Consider the following 21,708-nt stretch of genomic DNA (forward strand, 5'->3'; position numbering starts at 1 on the left):
ACACTAATATATGACATATATTCCAATAGTGAAAAAATGCATGTAAAAAACAGATACAGCACAGCTGTAAATAACTGATGATAGGGTTGCACCCCAAAACATTGTCATGGGGAAGGGTCTGTTTTTTTACTTATTTATATTTATTTGGCATTTGAGAGTGTCTGTTGTCTGCCCTGTTTGGGAATATGATAGAGCATCAGTGAGCAGACTACTACTTCTTTCTGAAGGGTTATTTACTGGTCAATTAGTCAGGAGAATGTCCACTCCCGAGCTGCTTATTCTACCAAAGGGGACACTGTAGCTTTAACTGCAACGTGTTGTGTTAACGCCGATGCCTTATTATACAGTAGTGCTTTTGAAAAGAATGGTGAAGGAGATAGCACACGTGTTACTTGTTACATTATTTTGTGTGTTAAATCACGTTAACGGGGGTAAGAATATCGGTTACATTTGTATGTCGTTTGGTTCTGCACTTGTACTTCCATTGAATCCCATGGAAACGCTGGGATATTATTTATAAAATGTTTTACCAGGAAGTAATACCTCTCGTTTTCAAGTATTGTGTGTTAGAACGGGATATGCTGTGTTTTCTTGGGGAACGATGAAGCCTTCTATAGGTACACTAAACTGAAATGGATTCTCTAAGCTGTGAGATTGCCGATCCATGGGATCTGAGACGGTAGCCCCATTGACTTGATGTTTTAGCTTAGAGAATTCTGTTCAATGTCTTTCACCTCCCCCCACAAATCAACTAAACATTCAGATCAGAATTATCATTATGATATATAATGTTCTCTTATTTAGTGCCAATAGTTTACACAGCACTGTACATATAATTTTTCAGGCACAATGAGCCTCTGCCCAAATGAACTTAGAATCTTATTGTGGTGCCTGGAGAGAAAGTGTCTTGCCAAAGTTCACAAGGAGAGGTACTGTAGCAATAGGATTCTATCAGGGGTTCAACAACTTCAAAGGTGACATTAGCACTTACTGTAGCTACTCCTTTATTATTATTATTGTTATTATTATTATTATTAATATTATGTATTATGATTTTTTTAGGGGTTCTTAAAACATTTACAAATATTGTAATTATTACTCATATTATTATATTTATTTAATTATAATGTGACAACATCATATAATTCTAATTATCAATGGTTGATGTACTATTATTAATATAAATGAATTAATACACATTACAAATAGTCATCATTATTACTGTACATAATTATTTGCATCTTATTACTAATTGTAGTTGTTGCATTATCATTTATCTATAATGCATCATTATTTTATAGTTCTAATTATCATTGTGTTTATTCTGATTTTATATAAATGTTTTATATAAATGTATCAACATCAATTAAAAAAGCAGGGGTAATCATTATAAAATATAAATCACCTATTATTATTATGTTATTATTATTGCCTATTTAAATTTATTTTTCCAACATTATTCAATTGTTATTAGTATTGCAATTATTTTTTTAAATATGTGAGTTAATGTAAATGATTAAAAAAAGGGATACTTATTAAATATAAATTACCTATCTCTCTTTTTATAATTATTAATTGTGTTCCTTGTACTGTTATTTTAATTATTATTATTTAATTTTAGGGCATCCACATTTTCTGCAGCACATTACAGGAGGTAAGGGGAGACCTGGTCCAAAGAGCTTACAATTAAAGAGGAAGTAGGAGTGGAAACACTAGGTACAATGGGAGGTAGTTAGTCTGTTATTGAAGGCAGCTTTTCATTAAAAAAAGCAGCGAATTACATTTGTAACAGATGTTAGGTGTTAATAACATATAATGTAACCCAGTAACCAGTAGCAAATCCTCAGTAGACGGCTACTGGAATGTCCATCCTTCCTTAATGTTACTTTTACAGTATGTCTGTAGCACTTATTCCCATGATCTGTTATTTATATTATTTGTTATTTATATGATATGTATTACTACTGTGAAGTGCTATGTACATTTATGGCGCTATATCAATAAAGACATACAATACAATACAAGTTGAGAGAATTGCTGTTTTGCTCAGTGACAACAGCTGTGATGGTATCATTCCAAGGTGAAAGATGGGAGAGGGTAGTAGAGGGTTAAGTTCTCCTCTTTGGAAAAGTAAAGCCTTCACTGTTGTAATGTTCACAGATCTTTTCTTCATGTGTATGAAGCTTTTCCAAACCTCAAGGTCTCCTCTTTGTCTTCCTAGATTGTAAATATTGCTATTGAAATGTTTCGTGACAATAACCTCTTTCTCCTTTTGATGTTACAGTACATAAGGATTTGTTTGTTTCAAGAAAAACTCTGTTTTCGTTCTAATCTCAGGAAATGCATGTGAACAACCAGACCAGGGTCATGGAGTTCTTGCTCCTTGGATTTCAGAACCTTCACAATCTGAAGATTTTGCTCTTCATTCTGTTCCTGGTAATTTATGTTACGTCCCTTACTGGAAATGTTGTGATCATCACATTGGTGTCAACGCAACACCGTCTACACAGCCCCATGTTTTTCTTTCTCGGCCATCTGTCCTCAACTGAAATCTTGTCCACCACAAATATTATCCCTCAGATGCTCTATGTCATACTTGCAGAGGGAGGCACATTGTCTTTTACTGCCTGTATGAGCCAATTCTACATCTTCTCTGCTTTGACTAATGCAGAATGCTTCCTTCTTGCAGTGATGTCTTATGACCGATTCTTGGCCATTTGTGACCCATTGCATTACACATCTATCATGGACCTTAGGCTTCGTCTTCACCTGGTTTTCTGGTCTTGGCTGTCAGGCTTGATGATAACACTGATTATTGTTATCCTGGTGAGTAAGTTACAGTTCTGTGGGCCCAATGTCATTAACCATTTTTTCTGTGATCTGGCGCCAATACTAGAGCTTTCATGCTCAGACACTTCCATGGTGGAAATTCAAGCTTTCTTGTTCTCAATCCCTGTGATTCTATTCCCATTTGTTTTCATCACTGTAACATACATTGGTATCACCATAACCATTCTCAGGATCTCCACCACCACCAGTAGACAGAAAGCCTTTTCGACCTGCAGCTCTCACCTGGCCGTTGTCTGCACGTATTACGGGACCCTGATAACTGTCTATTTGGTTCCATCCAGAGGACTCTCGCTTAATGTAAATAAGGTCCTATCTCTGCTGTACATTGTTGTGACACCATTGCTCAACCCTATCATATATAGCCTGAGGAACCAGGAAATCAAGGCAACCCTGGGCAAGTATCTGTACAAGTCAAAAATGCAACATGCAGCTTAATATTAAAGAGTATTTGAACTCTTTGGTATTGTATATCAGAAAATATCATATCGCTATTGATAATTCTTTAAGGGGTGAAGATGTTCACCGCTTTATCGTACTTCGGCTGTCATCACTGGAGGACAGTGGTGACTATGTGATCGCTAGTTTTCTACCCCAAGCGATCACATTACAAGGTCACAGAAGACCAGTAGCACTTGGGTGAAAGGTTAAACGAATAGCTAGTGTCCATTTGGAACAATTTCAATACCTGGGTTGCCACGTCATCACTGGCCTGAAACATTTTACAATGATACAGCTGGTTGTTGGAGGAAATGAAGATTTCTATGAAGGGCAATCCACTGCTCGGTAAAGCAAGATACATTGGCTGTCATCATTTTCCTTATCCACACAATAATATACAGTAGAATGCTATTCAGTAATACTAACATGGCCTACACACCCAATTATTTATTGCATGCCCTCCTGCTTTAGCCCTCTTTAGTTTTTTACGCACTAATCATATTTCCCTCATCATAATTTCATTCTCATTTTCTCTGTAACTAGTCTTATTCTTTCTTACTTTTACGATGACTCCTGCCTACTTAATCCTACTGTATATAGATTACTCTATTTGGAGGTATATATGTCAGTGGCCACTCTACTTAACAGTTAATGGCTTTTTAGGAAGATATAAGTAATAAAAACATTGTTCTTATCCTTGTTGACAGGAAAAAAAAAAAATATATATATATATATATATATATATATATATATATATATATACATGTAGAGGTATCAGTACCGTGTTAGCCGAGCTTCAATAATCAAAAAATAATAGATGATACCGTTCTGTGGCTAACAAAATGCTTTTATTTGTGCAAGCTTTCGAGATACACTTATCTCTTCTTCCGGCGATGTTACAATGAATGAAGCAAGCAAAAGGTATACTTAAAAACAGTGTCTCTTGGAATGTCACACAGTGGTGTGAAAAAGAAAGAACACCCTCTTTGAATTCTATGGTTTTACATATCAGGACATAATAACAACCATCTGTTCCTTAACAGGTCTTAAAATTAGGTAAATACAGCCTCAGATGAACAACAACACATGACATATTACACCGTGTCATGATTTATTTAACAAAAATAAATCCAAAATGTATTCCCTCTTTGCTGTAAGAAGATTCTAAAATGAATTTTGAAGCTAAATATTGTGACTTCTACTGTCTGCTACAGAACTAGATTGGTATGTTGGAGGGGGTACCCGGGCGCTATCTCTGTAGAGCTATGTCAGATATGCGGAAATATAAAAAAGTGGAGTATGATACTGCCTGAGTGTGATTTTCAAGTGATGTCCTCCTGTGACTCGGAACCCCAGCAGGATCTATCCAGGACCCTTGTAGGCAATGAATACAGAAAGGATGGGGGAGCACAGTTGTGGGAAACAGGCAGTGTAATGGGTCTAGTAATTAACACTAAAATAGAGCAGTTATACCCTGAGCGAACGTAATAGCTCAGGTGGCAGATGTCCAATTGAAAGGGCGAATATACATAAATGTGTATATGTGGGTGAGAAGGTAAAAATGGTAATATTAACTTACACGGCCTTGTGTAAGCTCAGTCACATCAAGGTTTCTTTGGGGATCCCGTGATCTTGCAATGATCCTTTTCTCTCCGCGATGTGAGTTCTTCTTCTTGATGTATGTCCTTATTGCTTCGTGGTTCAGTGTTTCCACTCCAGAGGGATTTCCTCTCATATAAACAAAAGAGAGGATAGGGTTAAGGCATATGTATATAGAGGCGTCAATGGGGGGGAGGATAGGGTATTGATAAACCACTAAAATAAAATTGTATGATCTAACACTCACACGGGCCAATGTGAGTGTGGTCCTGTCTTGGTATCTTGTTCCTGCCCTTTTAGGGATATTACCCAATTGGTAGCAGGTGGTGATGAAGGGGTGGGGACAATGATAAAGAATGTAATAACACAATACTCACACGGGCCAGTGTGAGTACACACTCCTAGCGGTTTCTTTGTACTTCTATTCCTGGTGTGACTGACGCTGAAGATAGGTTATAGCATAAACAAATGACACTATGGTCTGGAGGGTAAAAACTAATTTTAATAAAAAACAAGAAAATGTGTAAAAACAGAAACCAAAGGCTTCTGTGGGGAAGTAAAAGCAAAGGGGGGCAGTGCGGTGTATAGTGGTAGGGGACCTCGCCTTCCACGTCCGGATGGAGAGCTACAACTGCACCTCTGCCTCCTCTGTGGTGTGCTGTGAAGTGTCCCAGATGAAAAAAAGAGCAACGCGTTTCGTCCGGAACTGGACTTCCTCAGGCTCTGTAGATAAGGACCGGCTGTTCCCCGTATCGTTCTGGCATTTTGCTAAAGGCACAAGACTCATTGCAGTTGCTTCCCCTCATACAGAGGTAAAAGGAAGGGTTCACAGTTTTAGTGTTAGGACCTGCATTATTGGTTATACCTTGAAGATTTGGTATGAAGGCTTACAACGCTTTGGCCAAAGGGTTTAACTAAATAACCAACAGGAAAAAAACTGGCGCACAGCCAAGAATGGGTCCCAAATGTATGAATAAAAAATCTTCTTTATTGAGCCATCTTAAAATGGAGGTAATAAAGTGTTTTCTACATGAAACGCGTAGGAGGGTGTTCACCTCCATTTTTAAGATGGCTCAATAAAGAAGATTTTTTATTCATACATTTGGGACCCATTCTTGGCTGTGCGCCAGTTTTTTTCCTGTTTGTCTTTGAAGATTTGTCTCATCTCATTCCACTTGGCTGCACGCCTATCAGGATTTTGGACTAAAGGGGCATCTGTGAGTATCATGTATTATTCTCTTTAATACTCAATGTGAGTCCAGGATCCATCCCAATGAGGGTTTGACTGGGTTTCACAGCCCTTATCTTACCCTTCAGGGATCATTGGTCTATCTGGGGACTTTACCACAAGCATCAATCAGAATATCCCCCTGTTCTATTCTGTTTATTTGTATATCACCTATACCATCATATTGAAAGGATCCAGCGTTGTAGCGCCTTTGTCACTTTTATCTTTGGGTAACTAAATAACCAAGTTATTACTATTATTATTGAAGTATTTAAACTTTGTACTTATTACCATAAATGTGTTGTCAATTTGATGTAGCAATGGGCACCCCTGTCTTGTTGTATACATTTGCCACTCCTAGTATCACTCATTTTGGCATAAATATATATTCATGATGTGGTGGGTGTAGGAGTTTGAGCTAACTGGGAATGTGTGTGTGTTAGCCTTGGATGATGTATCAGTATTCAAGGGTGGGCCTAGCAACTTCTGAGGATGTCAATCTGAGGGGTGGATGCAGGTTGGAATACACCCTGTCTGCGTGTGGGCCTATCAGTATCCGGCTATGGCTTGCTATGAGTCAGAGTTAGAGACACTCCCCAAAGATGATAAATTCTAACATCCTCCCAAAATGTAGTTGTTGTTCTGTTCAGACTGAGACTCAAAGGATTGGAGTAAGAAGGAGAAGAAAAGGGAGCCTCTCCCTCCCACCCATGAGGGGATGGGAGGGAAGAGAATTAGGCCATAGTCAGGGCTCTGATTTAGAGAGAGAGAAAGAGAAGCATGAGATGATCAAGATATAAGAAATAACTGTTCTCTGTACTGTGAGCTGACTGCAAATAGAACCACCCAGAAAAGACCATGCTGTATATATATTCCTGTCTCTGTGTATGGAGGAGTGTCATTGGGGGCCCACCCCCTGAAAATCCACAGAGGATCCCTGCTGGCTGGAGGCGCTGCACCAACTGAGACCAAGGTAAACTGTCCTTCCTGTCCTGTTTCTCCCCACACAACCGCCAAGCTCTCAGCCCTCCTGTTACTTACAGATCTGTACCAGCACCAGAGTAGCAGAAAAGAGCATACCCCCCCCCTCCACAATCTCACTTAGGGGTGGGGGTAGATGGGCTACAGACAAACAGTGCCTGAAATTCACTGTTGGGATTGTCTTTTGAAGCCCCAGATTTGGTCTTTGGACGGTTTTTCCCCCTGGATCACAAGGCAATGACGTGAATGAATTAAGGTTGCGGGTCTGTGGAAGATATGCAGGCACACTCCCGTGTTTCTCACAGTATCATTGCCATAGTATCACTTTCACCACTCTTTTTAACTGGAAGAGAGTAATGATAGACAGCACTCAAAACATGACTGATAATATACGCAAGATGCAGAGTGCAAAAATGAGGGGGGAAAAGAAGGACCCGATTCCTCCTAAATAATTACAAAACAGTAATAATAGTTCCAGCACTCACCGACTAATGGAATAAATCTCAGGAGTAGCTAAATGCCAAATAAAAAAAAGTGTTTAATATCTACACAAGTTAAATGCACGGAGCAATGTGACACAAACACAATAATATAACATACACAATGAAAAAAGTAGGTGGCAAAAGGGACAAAATCCCAGGGATAAGGAGTGAAGAGCAAATCGTAGAAAAAAAAGGGGGGACAATGGGCAAAAAATGGGGATATACAGGGGGGCAACATTTTGGGGACAGACCCCCTTCCTCAGGCCCTTTCCCTCTCCTCCCCAAACGGACAAAGAGGTACTTCCCTTACCCCAGTGCCCCAACAACAATAAACAGCACCCCTAACGAACTAATCAGCAGGAGAGGAGAAATGTTTGAGACTACGTTTGCTGATTTATACCCTGTGGTTTGACTTTAATAAACTATTTTTGGGAATTCTACATTTGCTATTCTCTCCAGTGCTATATCAGATTGCTTATAGGTTTTTTCTTTTGCTTAGTTCGTTAGGGGTGCTGTTTATTGTTGTTGGGGCAGTGGGGTAAGGGAAGTACCTATTTGTCCCCTTGGGGACGAGAGGGGAGGGGCCTGAGGAAGGAGTCTGTCCCCGAAACGTTGCCCCCCTATTTATCCCTATTTTTTGCCCATTGTTCCCCCTTTTTCCCCCCCTATTTGCTCTTCACTCCTTATCCCTGGGTTTTTGTCCCTTTTGCTACTGTACCTATTTTTTTCATTGTGTATTTTATATTATTGTGTTTGTGTCACATTGCTCCGTGTATTTAACTTGTGTAGAATTTAAACACCTTTTTTTTTGGCATTTACCTACTCCTGAGATTTATTCCATTAGTCAGTGAGTGCTGGAACTATTATTACTCTTTTTAACTGGTTTCCCTAGAGGTGTCAAGGTTAATAAATTAGAAGCAGATGTGATTTATACGAACTACTAATTACGGCATTTTAAAGAATTCCCTTACCAATTAAAGTTCCCATGGAACTCCATTCCTGTGTAGGTAAGAAAATATAAAAGGCTCCTACATCATTAGTTCCTGTTACAGGGAAAGAGACACATTTTGGTTAACATTGAAGGAACCTTTAGATGAACAATCTCCTTCTAGTGAGAAGGTACAGTACTGTTCCACATTACAGCACTTATTTTTTCAGTGATAAAGCAACAGCTCGTTAAATGCTGCAGCTCCCCTTTTTGTTCCTAGAATATGCATATGCTGTAAAATATATATATATAGTATTTTATAATGTGGTCACAACTCCATAGGGAGTTTTGACCCCAGAAGCTTTTTTTCCTTTGTGTTCTCCGGCATTCCAGGATCGCTTCATCCACTCATCTCCTCCTCCTAATTTACAAATGACCTCATTGTTCAGTATCTTTAATTAAAATCTGATCACACATATATGTTGTCAGCGGTGTCATCTTGGAATTCTGGTAAGTGATTTATAGCTATGTTTTCATAACTGAGGGATAACTTTTGCTACCACCCCAGTTAGGGATTCCAACATCAAATGTGGCGTGGCAAAAGAGGATAGAAAAAATATAGTAACTCTTTCACACCAACATACCGTATTAGTAGTTACTAGAACATACTGATGGAAAAAGTATTAGAGTTATTTTCCTCCCCAATGAGCAGATATCTAAATGCAAGAATGAAATGAAAACCACGAGAGGCAGATGTTGTGAGCTGTAGTAGGTAAGACAAACTGTTCGCGTATAGTGGAGGAGAGGCTGGCATAGTTTGAAGCAGTGAGGGAGAGAGACTGATGGGGTTGGAGGCTGGTGTTACTGGTTGCAATTGAGAAGAGGGGCTGGTATGGATGAGCAGAAGGGGACATTGGTGTACGTGCTGTATAGTGAAGAGAGATAGCTTGTGTTTATATTTGCAGAGAGGGTGGTAAAGTAAGGTATAACAGGGGAGGTACTGTAGGCTGGTGTTGTTTTGTTTAGTAGCAGAAAAAGGTTGGTGTGGTTGCAAATAATGGAGGAAAGAGACTGGCATGATAGTTTCTAGCAGAGCAGAAAGGCTGGTGTGGTTGGATTTGTGTGGTTAGTATGGGGTGGTTGGATTTGTGTGTTTAGCATGGTGTGGTTGGATTTGTGTGGTTAGTATGGTGTGGTTGGATTTGTGTGGTTAGTATGGTGTGGTTTGATTTTGTCAAAAAGAAAACACCAGTCCAATCGTCTTCCCTAAAAAACATCTAACTGTGCTTCAAAGAAAAATTGGGCTGCTCTTACTTTTTGAGAAATGAATCCATCTATTATAGGCATCTGAATGTTGGAGTGTTTTTAAGTCAGTGTGTTATTTAGCTTTGTCTTGCCCTGTCCGAATTAGTGAGACAATAAAGATAAGGGGAGCGGGAGAGAGGGGAAGAAGGTGGGTGCTGAGGCTGTTAAAGCATTTGTTGAGCACACAACAACATCAGATATAGCTGCCACAAGATAATAGCCAGGGGAAATAAACACCTACGGTACCATGTCCCAAAATTCCAACAGGGTTCCCAGCACTCACAGGTAAAATAAAGAGTAAACGTCACTTGGGTTATGCCAAAATGAATTTCCACAGTGCAAGAAAAGGTGTAAATAAGGCGCTAAACACCCTATAAGTGCTATCTCAATCAATTATTTATAAGTGACTTTATATGATAATAAAAGTGCAATAAAACATAAACTTGCAAGTGCAAATATATTAATAATAAAGTGTTAAAACCCCTGCTTCTACCCTCCGGTGGGGTTGTCATCACTCTTCCCCAAATTGTAGAACTTGTTTCACACGGTCCAGGGGGAGCATAAGTGAAAAAAACACACAAGAAAAAAACTCGAAGTGCAGATGGATGACAAATGATAGGAATATTCTCTAATCAATCTTGGCTCCTATGGCTGTCCTACTCACAAGAGATAAGATACTTTCGAGCAGTATAGATCAGATGCCGAGTGGTGGAAAAAGAAAAAGGCAGGCTCCGTCACTTGGGGGATAAGACCTCAGCAAGAGAAAGAGAAAACGCACATAGCACAGATCTGGTAGAAAAACAATTTTTATCGATAAACCTTAAAAATGCACACTTACAGTGTGGACATGGTATAAAAACATTGTAGCTATAAAAAGCTTGATGAGACAACCAGAAAGAAAGCCCACATCGCCTCTCACCACACCGCCTCCGTCTGGAGCTCCGACTGGATCACACAATCTCCCTGCTGCTTGCAGGAGATGCCGCTCTGCTTCCGGTTGCAGAGTGATCCGACCGGGATGCCCCGATGGACACAGGGTGTAAGGTGCAGAGTACGTTTCGCCTATCGGTGATTCGGTGATCGGTGTCACTCCTGAGGAAGCCAAATCACCGATAGGCGAAACGCGTAGAGTGGTACCGCCCACAACGTGACACGACTGTGGAGGAAGGCGCCTCTGTACTCTCCACCTTACTGTTCATCGAGGCATCCCAGTCAGAAGTGACGTCATCACTCTGCAACCGGAAGCAGAGCGGCGTCTCTTGCAAGCGGCAAGGAGATCGTGTGATCCAGTCGGAGCTCTAGACGGAGGCGGTGTGGTGAGAGGCGGTGTGGGCTTTCTTCCCGGTTGTCTCATCAAGATTTTTATAGCTACAATGTTTTAATACCATGGCCACACTGTAAGTGTGCATTTTTAAGGTTTATCGATAAAAAATGTTTTTCTACCAGATCTGTGCTATGTGCGTTTTCTCTTTCTCTTGCTGAGGTCTTATCCCCCAAGTGACGGAGCCTGCCTGTTTCTTTTCCACCACTTGGCATCTGATCTATACTGCTTGAAAATATCTTATCTCTTGTGAGTAGGACAGCCATAGGAGCCAAGATTGATTAGAGAATATTCCTATCATTTGTCATACATCTGCACTTCGAGTTTTTTTCTTGTGTGTTTTTTTCCCTTATGCTCCCCCTGGACCATGTGAAACAAAATGAATTTCCACTACAATATAAAGTCATGATAAAGGACCCTGAAGGATGTAAAGTGAACATACTCTGATCTGTGTGGTTAATTTGAAGTGGTGGTTGTTTAAAGTGTGTGCAGTTAGAAACAGAAGCAGTTTGAACAAGGAAGCGGTTAAACAAGGTATAGTATATTGAAGTACAGTTTATTGTTAGTACTTATAAACTTCATAGTTGCTAGAATGAGCAGGATTGAAAATGCCACTCAAAGCACATCTTGCCACATGTATGTGCATTTGGAGCAGCTGTCCCAAGGAGCATACCGCTGTTAGAAGTGTGAGCGGGTGGTCTCTTTAGAGTCAGAGATTGCTGATCTGAAGAGGCATCTTGCAATATTGCGGGACATTGGCAATCTTGAAAGGGGTTTAGAGCTCACTGAGCAGGCCCTTGCTTCGACCAGTGGTGCAGATGGTGGTGCTGTTAGTGAGGAGCAGGTAGGTAGCTGGGTGACAGTTAGAAGGGGAAGCAGGGGCAATAGGGAGAGGCAGGACGTTTCTGAGCTGACCCATCCCAATAGATTTGCCATGTTGAGTGAAGATATTGGGAGTGTCGGGGCAGAAATGGCAAGGCTGGGGGAGACTAATTCCTCTAGCAGCCAGGGGAATAGTTCCTCCAGCACAGTGGGGACTCGGGATGCTCAGATACAAAGAAAGATTGTGGTGGTAGGGGACTCCATCATTAGGAAGGTAGATAGGGCAATCTGTTGCCATGACCGCATGAACCGAACAGTTTGTTGTCTCCCGGGTGCTCGGGTTCGGCACATTGCGGATCGGATAGACGTATTGTTGGGGGGGGCTGGGATTGACCCGGAGGTCTTGGTACACGTTGGCACCAATGATAAAGTTATGGAAGATGGAGGGTCCTAAAAAATTATTACATGGATCTAGGCCAAAAGCTTAAGGCAAAGACCTCCAAGGTAGTATTTTCTGAAATACTACCAGTGCCATGCGCTACCGCAGGGAGACAGTCAGAGATCAAGGAGGTTAATGCATGGCTAAGAAAGTGGTGCAGGCAGGAGGGGTTTGGGTTTTTAGAGCACTGGGACTCCTTTTCTGAGAGGTCCCATCTATATTCTAGGGACGGAATGAAGAGGAACTCAATGAAGAGGGATCTTCTGTGCTAGGGGGGAGAATGCTAAAAAGGTTGGAGGAGATTATAAACTAGGGCGGAGGGGGTGGGGAATGAAACATATAATGAACTAAATGGAATAGAGGAGGATACAAGGTGGTATGAGGTAGAATGGGGGCAAGTGTGAGTTTGACAAGCAGTGAGACACCCATAGTACAGAAAATACAGATAATACTAGAAAACTTCTAAAGACTAAACCAAGTGTACGCAGAAAGGAAGGAGCAGATAAGATAATAGTACAGGCTGAATTTTTTTTTAAATGCATGCTTGCTAAAGCAAGAAGCCTGACAAATAAAATGGGGGAGCTTGAATTAATAGCTGCGAGGGAGCAATATGATATCATAGGCATTACTGAAACATGGTGGGATGGAACTCTTGACTGGACAGTTAATTTAGAGGGTTATTCCCTTTTTCGGGAGGATCGAACAAATAGAAGGGGGGCTAGAGTATGTTTATATGTTACACCGGATCTAAAACCTAATATGAAGGATGATGTTTATGAAAGGAATGATGAAAATGTAGAGACTTTGTGGATAGAAATTAGCAGTGGAGGTAAAGTATAAAGAAAATGTTTGTATAATATGCTATAAACCACCAAATATCTGTGAGATTGAGTAATCTAAAATACTTTTGCAAATGGAGAAGGCATCAAAACTGGGTCATGTTTGCATAATGGGGGATTTTAATTATTCAGACACAGACTGGGGCAATGAGATTAGCATTACAACAAAAGGAAACAGGTTTTTGAGGGTGCTTAAAGACAATTATATGACCCAAAGTATTGAGGAACCAACTAGGAGAGGGGCAGTACTGGATTTGGTAATATCAAACAATGTAGAAGTAATAACAAATGTTCAAGTCCTGGAACTTTTGGGTAACAGCGATCATAACATGGTCTCATTTGAAATAAATGATCAAAAAACAGATTACTTGGGTTCAACAAAAACCTTAAATTTTAGAAAGGCAGATTTTAATAAACTGAGGTCTAATCTACAAGTAATACACTGGGATGATGTTTTTGCAGGGAAAAAATGTAGAAGATAAATGGGCAGTCTTTAAAACATTGTTAGAAAAGCACACTTATCAGTGTACAGTATAACCTTGAGTAATAAGTATAAAAGAAAAAATCAAAACCAATGTGGCTTAATAAACAGGTAGGGGAGGAAATGGACAAGAAGAGGAAGGTGTTTAGATTCTTTAAGTCAGAAGGGACGGAGACATCGTATCAGAATTATAAGGAATGTAACAAAAATTGCAAAAGGGCAATCAAATTAGCAAAAATGGATAATGAAAAAAGGCTTGCAATAGAAAGTAAGGTAAACTCTAAAATGTTCTTTAAGTAGCTTAATAACAAAAAAATGAGAAAAGAAAATATAGGACCCTTTCAGTGTGAGATGGGTAGGCAGATTATTGGAGATAAGGAAAAAGCAGAGGTATTAAACAAATTCTTTGTCTCTGTGTTTACCAGGGAAGAATCAATTCAATAGTAGTGCCGCAGGAGGAAGCCACAACCTCCATATTAATGAACAATTGGTTAACTGAGGAAGAAGTTCATAGGCGGCTTGAAAAAATTAAAGTAAATAAGGCACCTGGCCCCGATGGCATACATCCAAGAGTTCTCAAGGAGTTAAGCTCAGTAATAGCCAAACCATTATTTTTAATATTCAAGGACTCCATTTTCACAGGCTCAGTAACACAAAATTGGCGTAAAGCAGATGTGGTGCCTATTTTTAAAATTACAGGAATTACAGACCTGTAAGCCTGACTTCAATAGTGGGGAAACTACTTGAAGGTTTAATACAGGATAATAAACCTACATGTAAAACAGCTAAGAAAAAATTATTTAAACTGTAAGGTATAACACATAAGTCAAAGTGTAAACTAAATGAAAAAAAGACATGGGGAAAAGAAAATAGAAAACAGCAGTAACCTATGCCGCCTAATATAGAGCAATGATAGGCAGATCAGACAATGATATGATGATGAGACCCTAAGGATGCCACAGTATATAGCAGAAGTCCTGAAGCTGATGTAATATAGCGAGTTGCAGGGAGCATGTAATGAGGGGTGAGGAGGAAGTCCAAAATGAGGCACAATGTGCGGTAGATACAGACCCCAAAGTCCCAGTCCCAAGGCAAGATGACAAGCAGCAGCGAACGTGAAGCACCCAAGAATCGGTCTTCACACAGAGTTGTCATACCGCCACATCCCCCTGACCCGTGGATGCTTTTTGCAGTACAGTGTCTCTCTCTACTCCAGCTCTGTGCGAAGACCGATTCTTGGGTGCTTCACGTTCGCTGCTGCTTGTCATCTTGCCTTGGGACTCGGACTTTGGGGGTCTGTATCTACCGCACATTGTGTGATGATTCGTGTGTGATTCCATTGTGTTGCTTTATGCTTCATTTATTTATCTATTATCAATATTTTATTTTGATATTGGTTTGCGCCCCCTGTCTTTTTTCTTTTGCATATCTTATTACGAGGATCGTGGGAAGATCCTCCAGGGGCTGAGCTGCAGACCTAGATCTGATGTGATGGTTTGGTATTTTCTAGACCTTGTTAACATTTACCTGTCATTTTGTGCAAATGCTGTGTTAAGGGAGCGCCCCAGTTTACCTACACCAATAGGCCCAATACAAAGATACGTTCTTAAACATGGTGACATGGGACATGGTAGGTAAAAAAAAATGTTTCAAGTAAAGGCAGCCCTCTAACGTGAAACAAGTCTATGCAATATGATGAAAGTGGTGCAATGGGCAACAAGGTATTTACAGAAAGCACCACAGCTAGTATAAAGAAGAGCTGAGAGACTGCAAAGTAAATTACTACAGCTGATCCGACAGGCACTCCCTACTCCAGATCCTCTTTGATTTACAGCAATCCCTGTGGGATTTCTGTGCATTGTGGACGCCTACCAGCCCAGTTTACAGGCTTTGGCAACATTAACCATTGCTCAGGCCTGATATTACATAGTTGGGATTACTTTATTGGGACTACACCCATTTTATATCTGTGTATTGCTCTTAAGGGAGGTTTGATTTGGAGGTCTCAAGGGAAGTACCACAGGCTCACCTGGTTTGTGGAATGGGCCAGAAAAAGAGGCTCACCCCCAGAAAACCTTGCCCCACTTGATTTTTCTCTGCACTTTTTTCCCTTGCTTCCCCCCTTTCCTAACCCTTTACCCTCCCCCACCCTCCCCCCTTATTCGTTGCTATTTGTGTAGCATTCAGCCGTGGCGCATGGTGTTCCAATTTGCACTCACCTATTGCACTTTGTGCAATCTGCATCATTCTCTATTTGTATATACTGTGTTTCTGCATTTTCCATGTATCTCTCAGTGTTCTTTGCTATATATATTTTAGCTAGTATCACATTTTCTGTATACATAGAGTATACTGATACCGTACGTTTGCTGTGCATTCTTTAATGTCCAATATCATGACTTTATAACGTAGTGAAAATTAGTTTTGGTATAACCTAAGTGACATTTCCTCTTTATTTTACCTATGAGTACTGGGAACCAAGTTAGAGTATTGTGTAGATATTTTGGAGGGTTTAAGGTCCCTCTTTTTTCTCGCTGCACCACTTTCATCATATTGCATAGACTTGTTTCTCGCTACCATTAGGCCGTGCCTATAGTGCCGTCGATGGCGATGGCGACACGGCAGGTGACGTCACCCGTCACCGTCGCCAACCGGCGAAAGTTATGTTTCGGCGGGCGGCGGGGTCGCGGGATTCCGGCAATTTGATTTGTTCAAGGGCCGTCACGTGATGCGACAGCCCTTGAAAATCTAATTTTGGCTTACAATTTCCGCTCCGTCGCCGTCGCACGCACTATAAGCGCATGCAGCAATGTATTTGTTTTCGGGCGACGCCGCGTCGCCGTCGGCACTATAAGCACGGCCTTACTTGAAACCTTTTTGTACCTAACATGTTCCATGTCACCATGTTTAAGAACTGACTGACAAAATGTGTTTAAATAACCTATAGTTGTCAGATTTAGGTACAAAATTCCCCAATGAACAAAATGGGACCCCTTAAACATGTAACTGCCATTAGTATAATTTGCTCCTAGGAGGGACTGACCCCTTAAACATGTAACTGCCATTAGTATAATTTGCTCCTAGGAGGGACTGACCCCTTAAACATGTCACTGCCATTAGTACACTTTGCTCCTAGGAGGGAGTAACCCCTTAAACATGTCACTGCCATTAGAACACTTTGGTCCTAGGAGGGATTGACCCCTTAAACATACCACTGCCATATAGGTAGATGGATGATAAAAAGATTAAAGATTAAGGATTGGCACTAAATCAATCGATATTCAGCAAAACCAAAGCATAAAAATATTTTAGACTCAAAACATAAGTGAAAGTGTATGTATGCATGTGTGTCTTTATTTATATAGCGCCATTAGTGTACATAGCGCTTCACATTAGTAATACACGTGACAATCATATAAATAACATATAATACAAATAACAGATCATAGGAATAAGTGCTTCAGATATAAAAGTAACATTTCGGAAGAGGAGTCCCTGCTCCGGGGAGCTTACAATCTAATTGGTGGGGAGAACGTACAGAGACAGTAGGAGGGAGTTCAGATAGGTGCGTCTGCAGGGGGCCAAGCTTTATGTATCATGTATAGTATTCGCCACGGTGTTACTCATATGCTTCTTTAAGCAAGTGTGTCTTAAGGTGGGTCTTAAAGGTGGATAGAGAGGGTGCTACTCGGGTATTGAGAGGATGGGTATTCCAGAGGTGCAGGGCAGAAAGTGAGAAAGGTTTAAGGCAGGAGAGGGCTTTAGATACAAAGGGGTTAGAGAGAAGACATCCTTGAGCAGAACACAAGAGTCGGGATGGTGCATAGCGAGAAATTAGGGCTGAGATGTAAGTAGGAGCAGAAGAGTGCAAAGCTTTAAAAGTGAGGAGTAGAATTGAGTGTGAGATGCATGATTTAATAGGAAGCCAGGAGAGTGATTTCAGCAGGGGAGACGCTGAGACAGATTTTGGAAATAGTAGAGTGATTCTGGCAGCAGTGTTTAGGATTGATTGTAGGGGAGACAGGTGAGAGGTGAAAGTGCCCACCCTTAATTACTAAATGTATACAAGATTGAATAATCTCATTCCATTACAGTTGATACTGATTTAATGAAACAATGTTGTGATCATTTATTCTTATTCACATCAGATGACCAAGTACTCGGACAACCAGACAATAGTCACTGAGTTCCTTCTTCTCGGATTTGGAAGACTTCACATCTGGAAATTTGCACTGTTCACCCTGGTCCTCATAGTTTACATTGCAACATTAACTGGAAACCTCCTGATCATTGCTTTGGTTTCATTGAGCCGCTTTCTCCATTCTCCCATGTACTTCTTCCTTGGCCATTTGTCCTTGTGCGATATCTTGTTTATTACAAATATTGTGCCTTACATGCTACATGCTATGATGGAAGAGGGAAGCAGACTGTCTGTTTCTAGGTGTATTGCCCAATTTCACATCTTAGGTTTCTCCGCAAGTACAGAGTGCTTCCTTCTAACAGTGATGTCCTATGATCGATATTTGGCCATCTGTAACCCATTACGTTATACCACCATTATGGATCAAAGGCTTTGTCTCCACTTGGTTAGCTGCGCTTGGTTGATTGCTTTGATGCTAGCAATAACCACATTTTTGTTTATATGCAAGTTGCAATTTTGTGGTCCTAATGTCATCGATCACTTCTTCTGTGATCTCGGCCCCCTCCTGGAACTGTCATGCACAGACACTTCCACTGTCAAATTACAGATCTTGGTGTGCTCCATCTCTATAGTTGTCTTTCCGTTTGTGTTCATCACTGTATCGTATGTCAGTATCTTCCTCACCATCATCAGGATCTCCTCCACCACTGGGAGACAGAAAGCCTTCTCCACCTGCAGTTCCCACCTGGCGTCTGTATGTACGTATTATGGGACACTTTTTGTTGTTTATGTGGTTCCATCCGGAGGACACTCACTCAGCATAAACAAGACCCTGTCTTTGCTATACACGGTGGTGACCCCATTGTTTAACCCGATCATATACAGCTTGAGGAATCATGATATTAGGGGAGCCCTAGAGAAGTACACAAAGTGTCATTTCAAGCCGAAAGGGATAAGGTGACACATAGTTTTTCTGGCTTCACAATATTTGATAGACACAGACAAGGGGCGTGAGAAAAAAAGTGCGGTCAAACTCTCAACTGAGTGCAGTAAAAGAACAAATGTGAGCACTTTCACATGTTTCACATCAGACTCCCAAAACCAGCCTTATCTCATACTCCCATTGCATGCAAACTTCATATGCAGCAAGGAACTCTGGGTAATAACATTCAATTGGACACTCACTTATTCTTTTAATGGGGCAGTCCCAAGTAGCAAGTAAAAAAGAAAAGAAAAAGAACTATAGCAGTAACTATAGTAAGGAAGTACTCTTAAAAAATATACAACATCCTATTATTTTTCCTTTATAAATGCTGAAATTATCATTTTTTTTACTCAAACCACTATGGAAAAAAAGGCTGCCATCTTACTTTCCGTCAATACATTATGATTTTAGAGGCTAACATCTTGGATTCCAGCATCATAAAAATAAAAGGAAACTCACCTAAAAAAAATTGGAAATCATTTTTCCGGCTGAGTCACAGTTTACAAATGCACTTAATAAGCTACAATCAAAATTGTCTACAATCACTAGATCACATGCAAAATTCTCTAATATTGCTAAATTTGCTTAATGCTGACACTATATCTAGAGGGCACACGTTTCATTCACGGTATTGCAACTTTTTTCTAAAATTTTGAGAAATTACCAAATCTAAGAACAATTTTGAAACAGCATGCATCAGATGGATTTATGAAGCATAGGTTGTGCCAACATTTAGACCAGGGTAATGCAGTTGATGTGGTCTACTTAGATTTGGCAAAGGTTTTTCATACAGGTCCACACAAAAGGTTAGTGTACCAAATAAAGCAAATTGGTCAGGGTGAAATTGGATTGAAAACTGATTGAAAGATAGACAGCTGAGAGTTGTCGTAAATGGGACCTTTTCAGTTTGGGCTAAAGTTGTGAGTGGACTACCTCAAATTCGGTACTGGGACCCCTGCTTTTCAACTTGTTTATTATTAGCTAGAGTTTGGCATAGAAAGCAAATTCTCCATCTTTAAATGGCAGATGTGGTTTAATACAGAATACTATAATTGTTTGTCTTTGGGAAACAAGAACAAATTAAATTGAACACAATTATACAAATCTTTGATGGAGAATGATTAAGAAGTACTTGTAGACATCAGGCTTAGCAATAATGTCCAATGTCATGCAGTAGTTGCAAAGGTAAATAAGATGTGATCTTGCATTAAACATGGATAGATGAATGGAAGGGAAGAAAGCATAATTATTCCACTGTATAAAGCCTTAGCAAGACCACACCTTGAATATGGAGTACAGTTTTGTGCACCACTCCATAAAAACGACATTATGGAACCAGAAAGAGTGAAGAGAAAAGCAACCAAATTAATAAATGATATGGAAAATCTGACTGACATGAGGAGGGGCTAGCTAATTTAGATTTGTTTATATTAGGAAAGAGACATGTAAGAAGGAATATGATAACTATATACACATATATTCAGGGTCAATATAAGGAGCATTCAAAAGAACTATTCAACCCAAGGGCAATACAAAGTACAGGGGGTCATCTCTTCAGATTGGAGGAAAGGAGATTTCACCAGTAACAAAGGAAAGGGTTCTTTACAGTAAGGGCAGTTAAAATGTGGAATTCATTACCCATGGAGACTGTGATGGCAGATACAATAGATATTTTTTTTTAAAAAAGGACATTTTCTACTTATTTTTTAGAAAGCAAAGGTATACAGGAATATACCAAACAAGTAAACATGGGAAGGATGTTGATCCAGGGAAATATCTGATTGCCATTTATTCAGGAAGGAATTTTTTTTTCCCCTAATGAGATATCATTAGATAATGTTTCATAGCATCGTTTTTTAGCCTTCCTCTGGATCAAAATACTGTAAATACAAATATACTGTATGATAAGTATCTGCCATCTAAATTGAACATACAGTGGCGGCCGCCCCGAGTCTAAAGCGGCCGCCACCACGGGTAATTGAAAACCCCATTCAGACGCAGGCTTTTTTTTTTTCTTTCGGCGCCGCAGGCGCTTCTATTGTTCAGCGCCATTAGGCGCTGATTGGAGAAACGGCCGCACGCGGCCCTGAGATGCAGCTGGCGCGCGGCCAACCTGGGCATATGTCTTTTAGCAATATTAGGAATCCATGTAACTCAATCAAATATGAGATAGATGTATGCTAGATATTACCCAAACAGACAGGGCAAAGAACGAATGTTAAAATGGCAGTGGGCTAGTCATATCGCAAAAATAAATGACCGTACATGGAGAAAGATGGTACTCGACTGGATTCCAAGGAATTTCATGAAGAAGAGAGGCTTACAGCTGTAGTACCTGGAAGATCGTTGGGGAAGCCTTCCTCCAGGAGTGGATTGACAAGGTCTGAAAGTGATGATGTACATGTACACATATATTTTTTTAATAAAGCGCTTTTCTGGGGCGAAATGCGTTAGATGGATTTTGTTCTGCGTTTTCTGTATTATATGCCCATTAAATTCATTTTATTAGATTTTGTTAACTTTCCAGCCCTTCATTTCTTGTTATCTATACACCACCATTGTTTCTTCCCAACATCTATGTATGCTGAAATACATGGGTATGTAGATAGAAAGAGGGTTCGGAGCAAATGACTCCATTTTATTACAGTAAAAAGATCTTGTTATCTGATCTCGCTAATAAATATGACATGTTGGAGTCTATTTACAAAGGTAAAAATAAGGTCCATGGGCAAAAAAAAAATCGCAATTCTCTTATGATATTTACGTCAATAATTAGACCAGGCTTTTAATTTATCTCAGATTGTACAGGTATCTAATGTCTCGTACAGCCACTGGTGGAGAAGGAGTGGCTCAGTGAGTAAAGACACTG

General features: G+C 40.1%; 2 protein-coding genes across 2 annotated transcripts; both read left to right on the forward strand.

Annotated features, from left to right (window-relative positions):
• The first annotated feature begins 2,340 nt into the window (after positions 1-2,340).
• Positions 2,341-3,285, forward strand: LOC142470984 (olfactory receptor 11L1-like). Its single transcript, XM_075577786.1, has one exon. The coding sequence runs from the start codon at positions 2,341-2,343 to the stop codon at positions 3,283-3,285; it is 945 nt and encodes a 314-aa protein (XP_075433901.1).
• A 14,600-nt stretch (positions 3,286-17,885) lies between these two features.
• On the forward strand, positions 17,886-19,027 carry LOC142471376 (olfactory receptor 5G29-like). The gene has a single exon (XM_075578185.1). It carries the CDS (start codon positions 18,042-18,044, stop codon positions 18,813-18,815), a length of 774 nt encoding a protein of 257 aa, XP_075434300.1. The 5' UTR covers positions 17,886-18,041; the 3' UTR covers positions 18,816-19,027.
• The last annotated feature ends 2,681 nt before the right edge of the window (positions 19,028-21,708 follow it).

Source organism: Ascaphus truei, chromosome 20 (genome assembly GCF_040206685.1).
Source record: "Ascaphus truei isolate aAscTru1 chromosome 20, aAscTru1.hap1, whole genome shotgun sequence".
Taxonomy (NCBI): domain Eukaryota; kingdom Metazoa; phylum Chordata; class Amphibia; order Anura; family Ascaphidae; genus Ascaphus; species Ascaphus truei.

Excerpts from the sequence above, each read along its gene's own strand:
- LOC142470984 (XM_075577786.1), top strand. The coding sequence starts at position 2,341 with ATGCATGTGAACAACCAGACCAGGGTCATGGAGTTCTTGCTCCTTGGA.
- LOC142471376 (XM_075578185.1), top strand. The coding sequence starts at position 18,042 with ATGTACTTCTTCCTTGGCCATTTGTCCTTGTGCGATATCTTGTTTATT.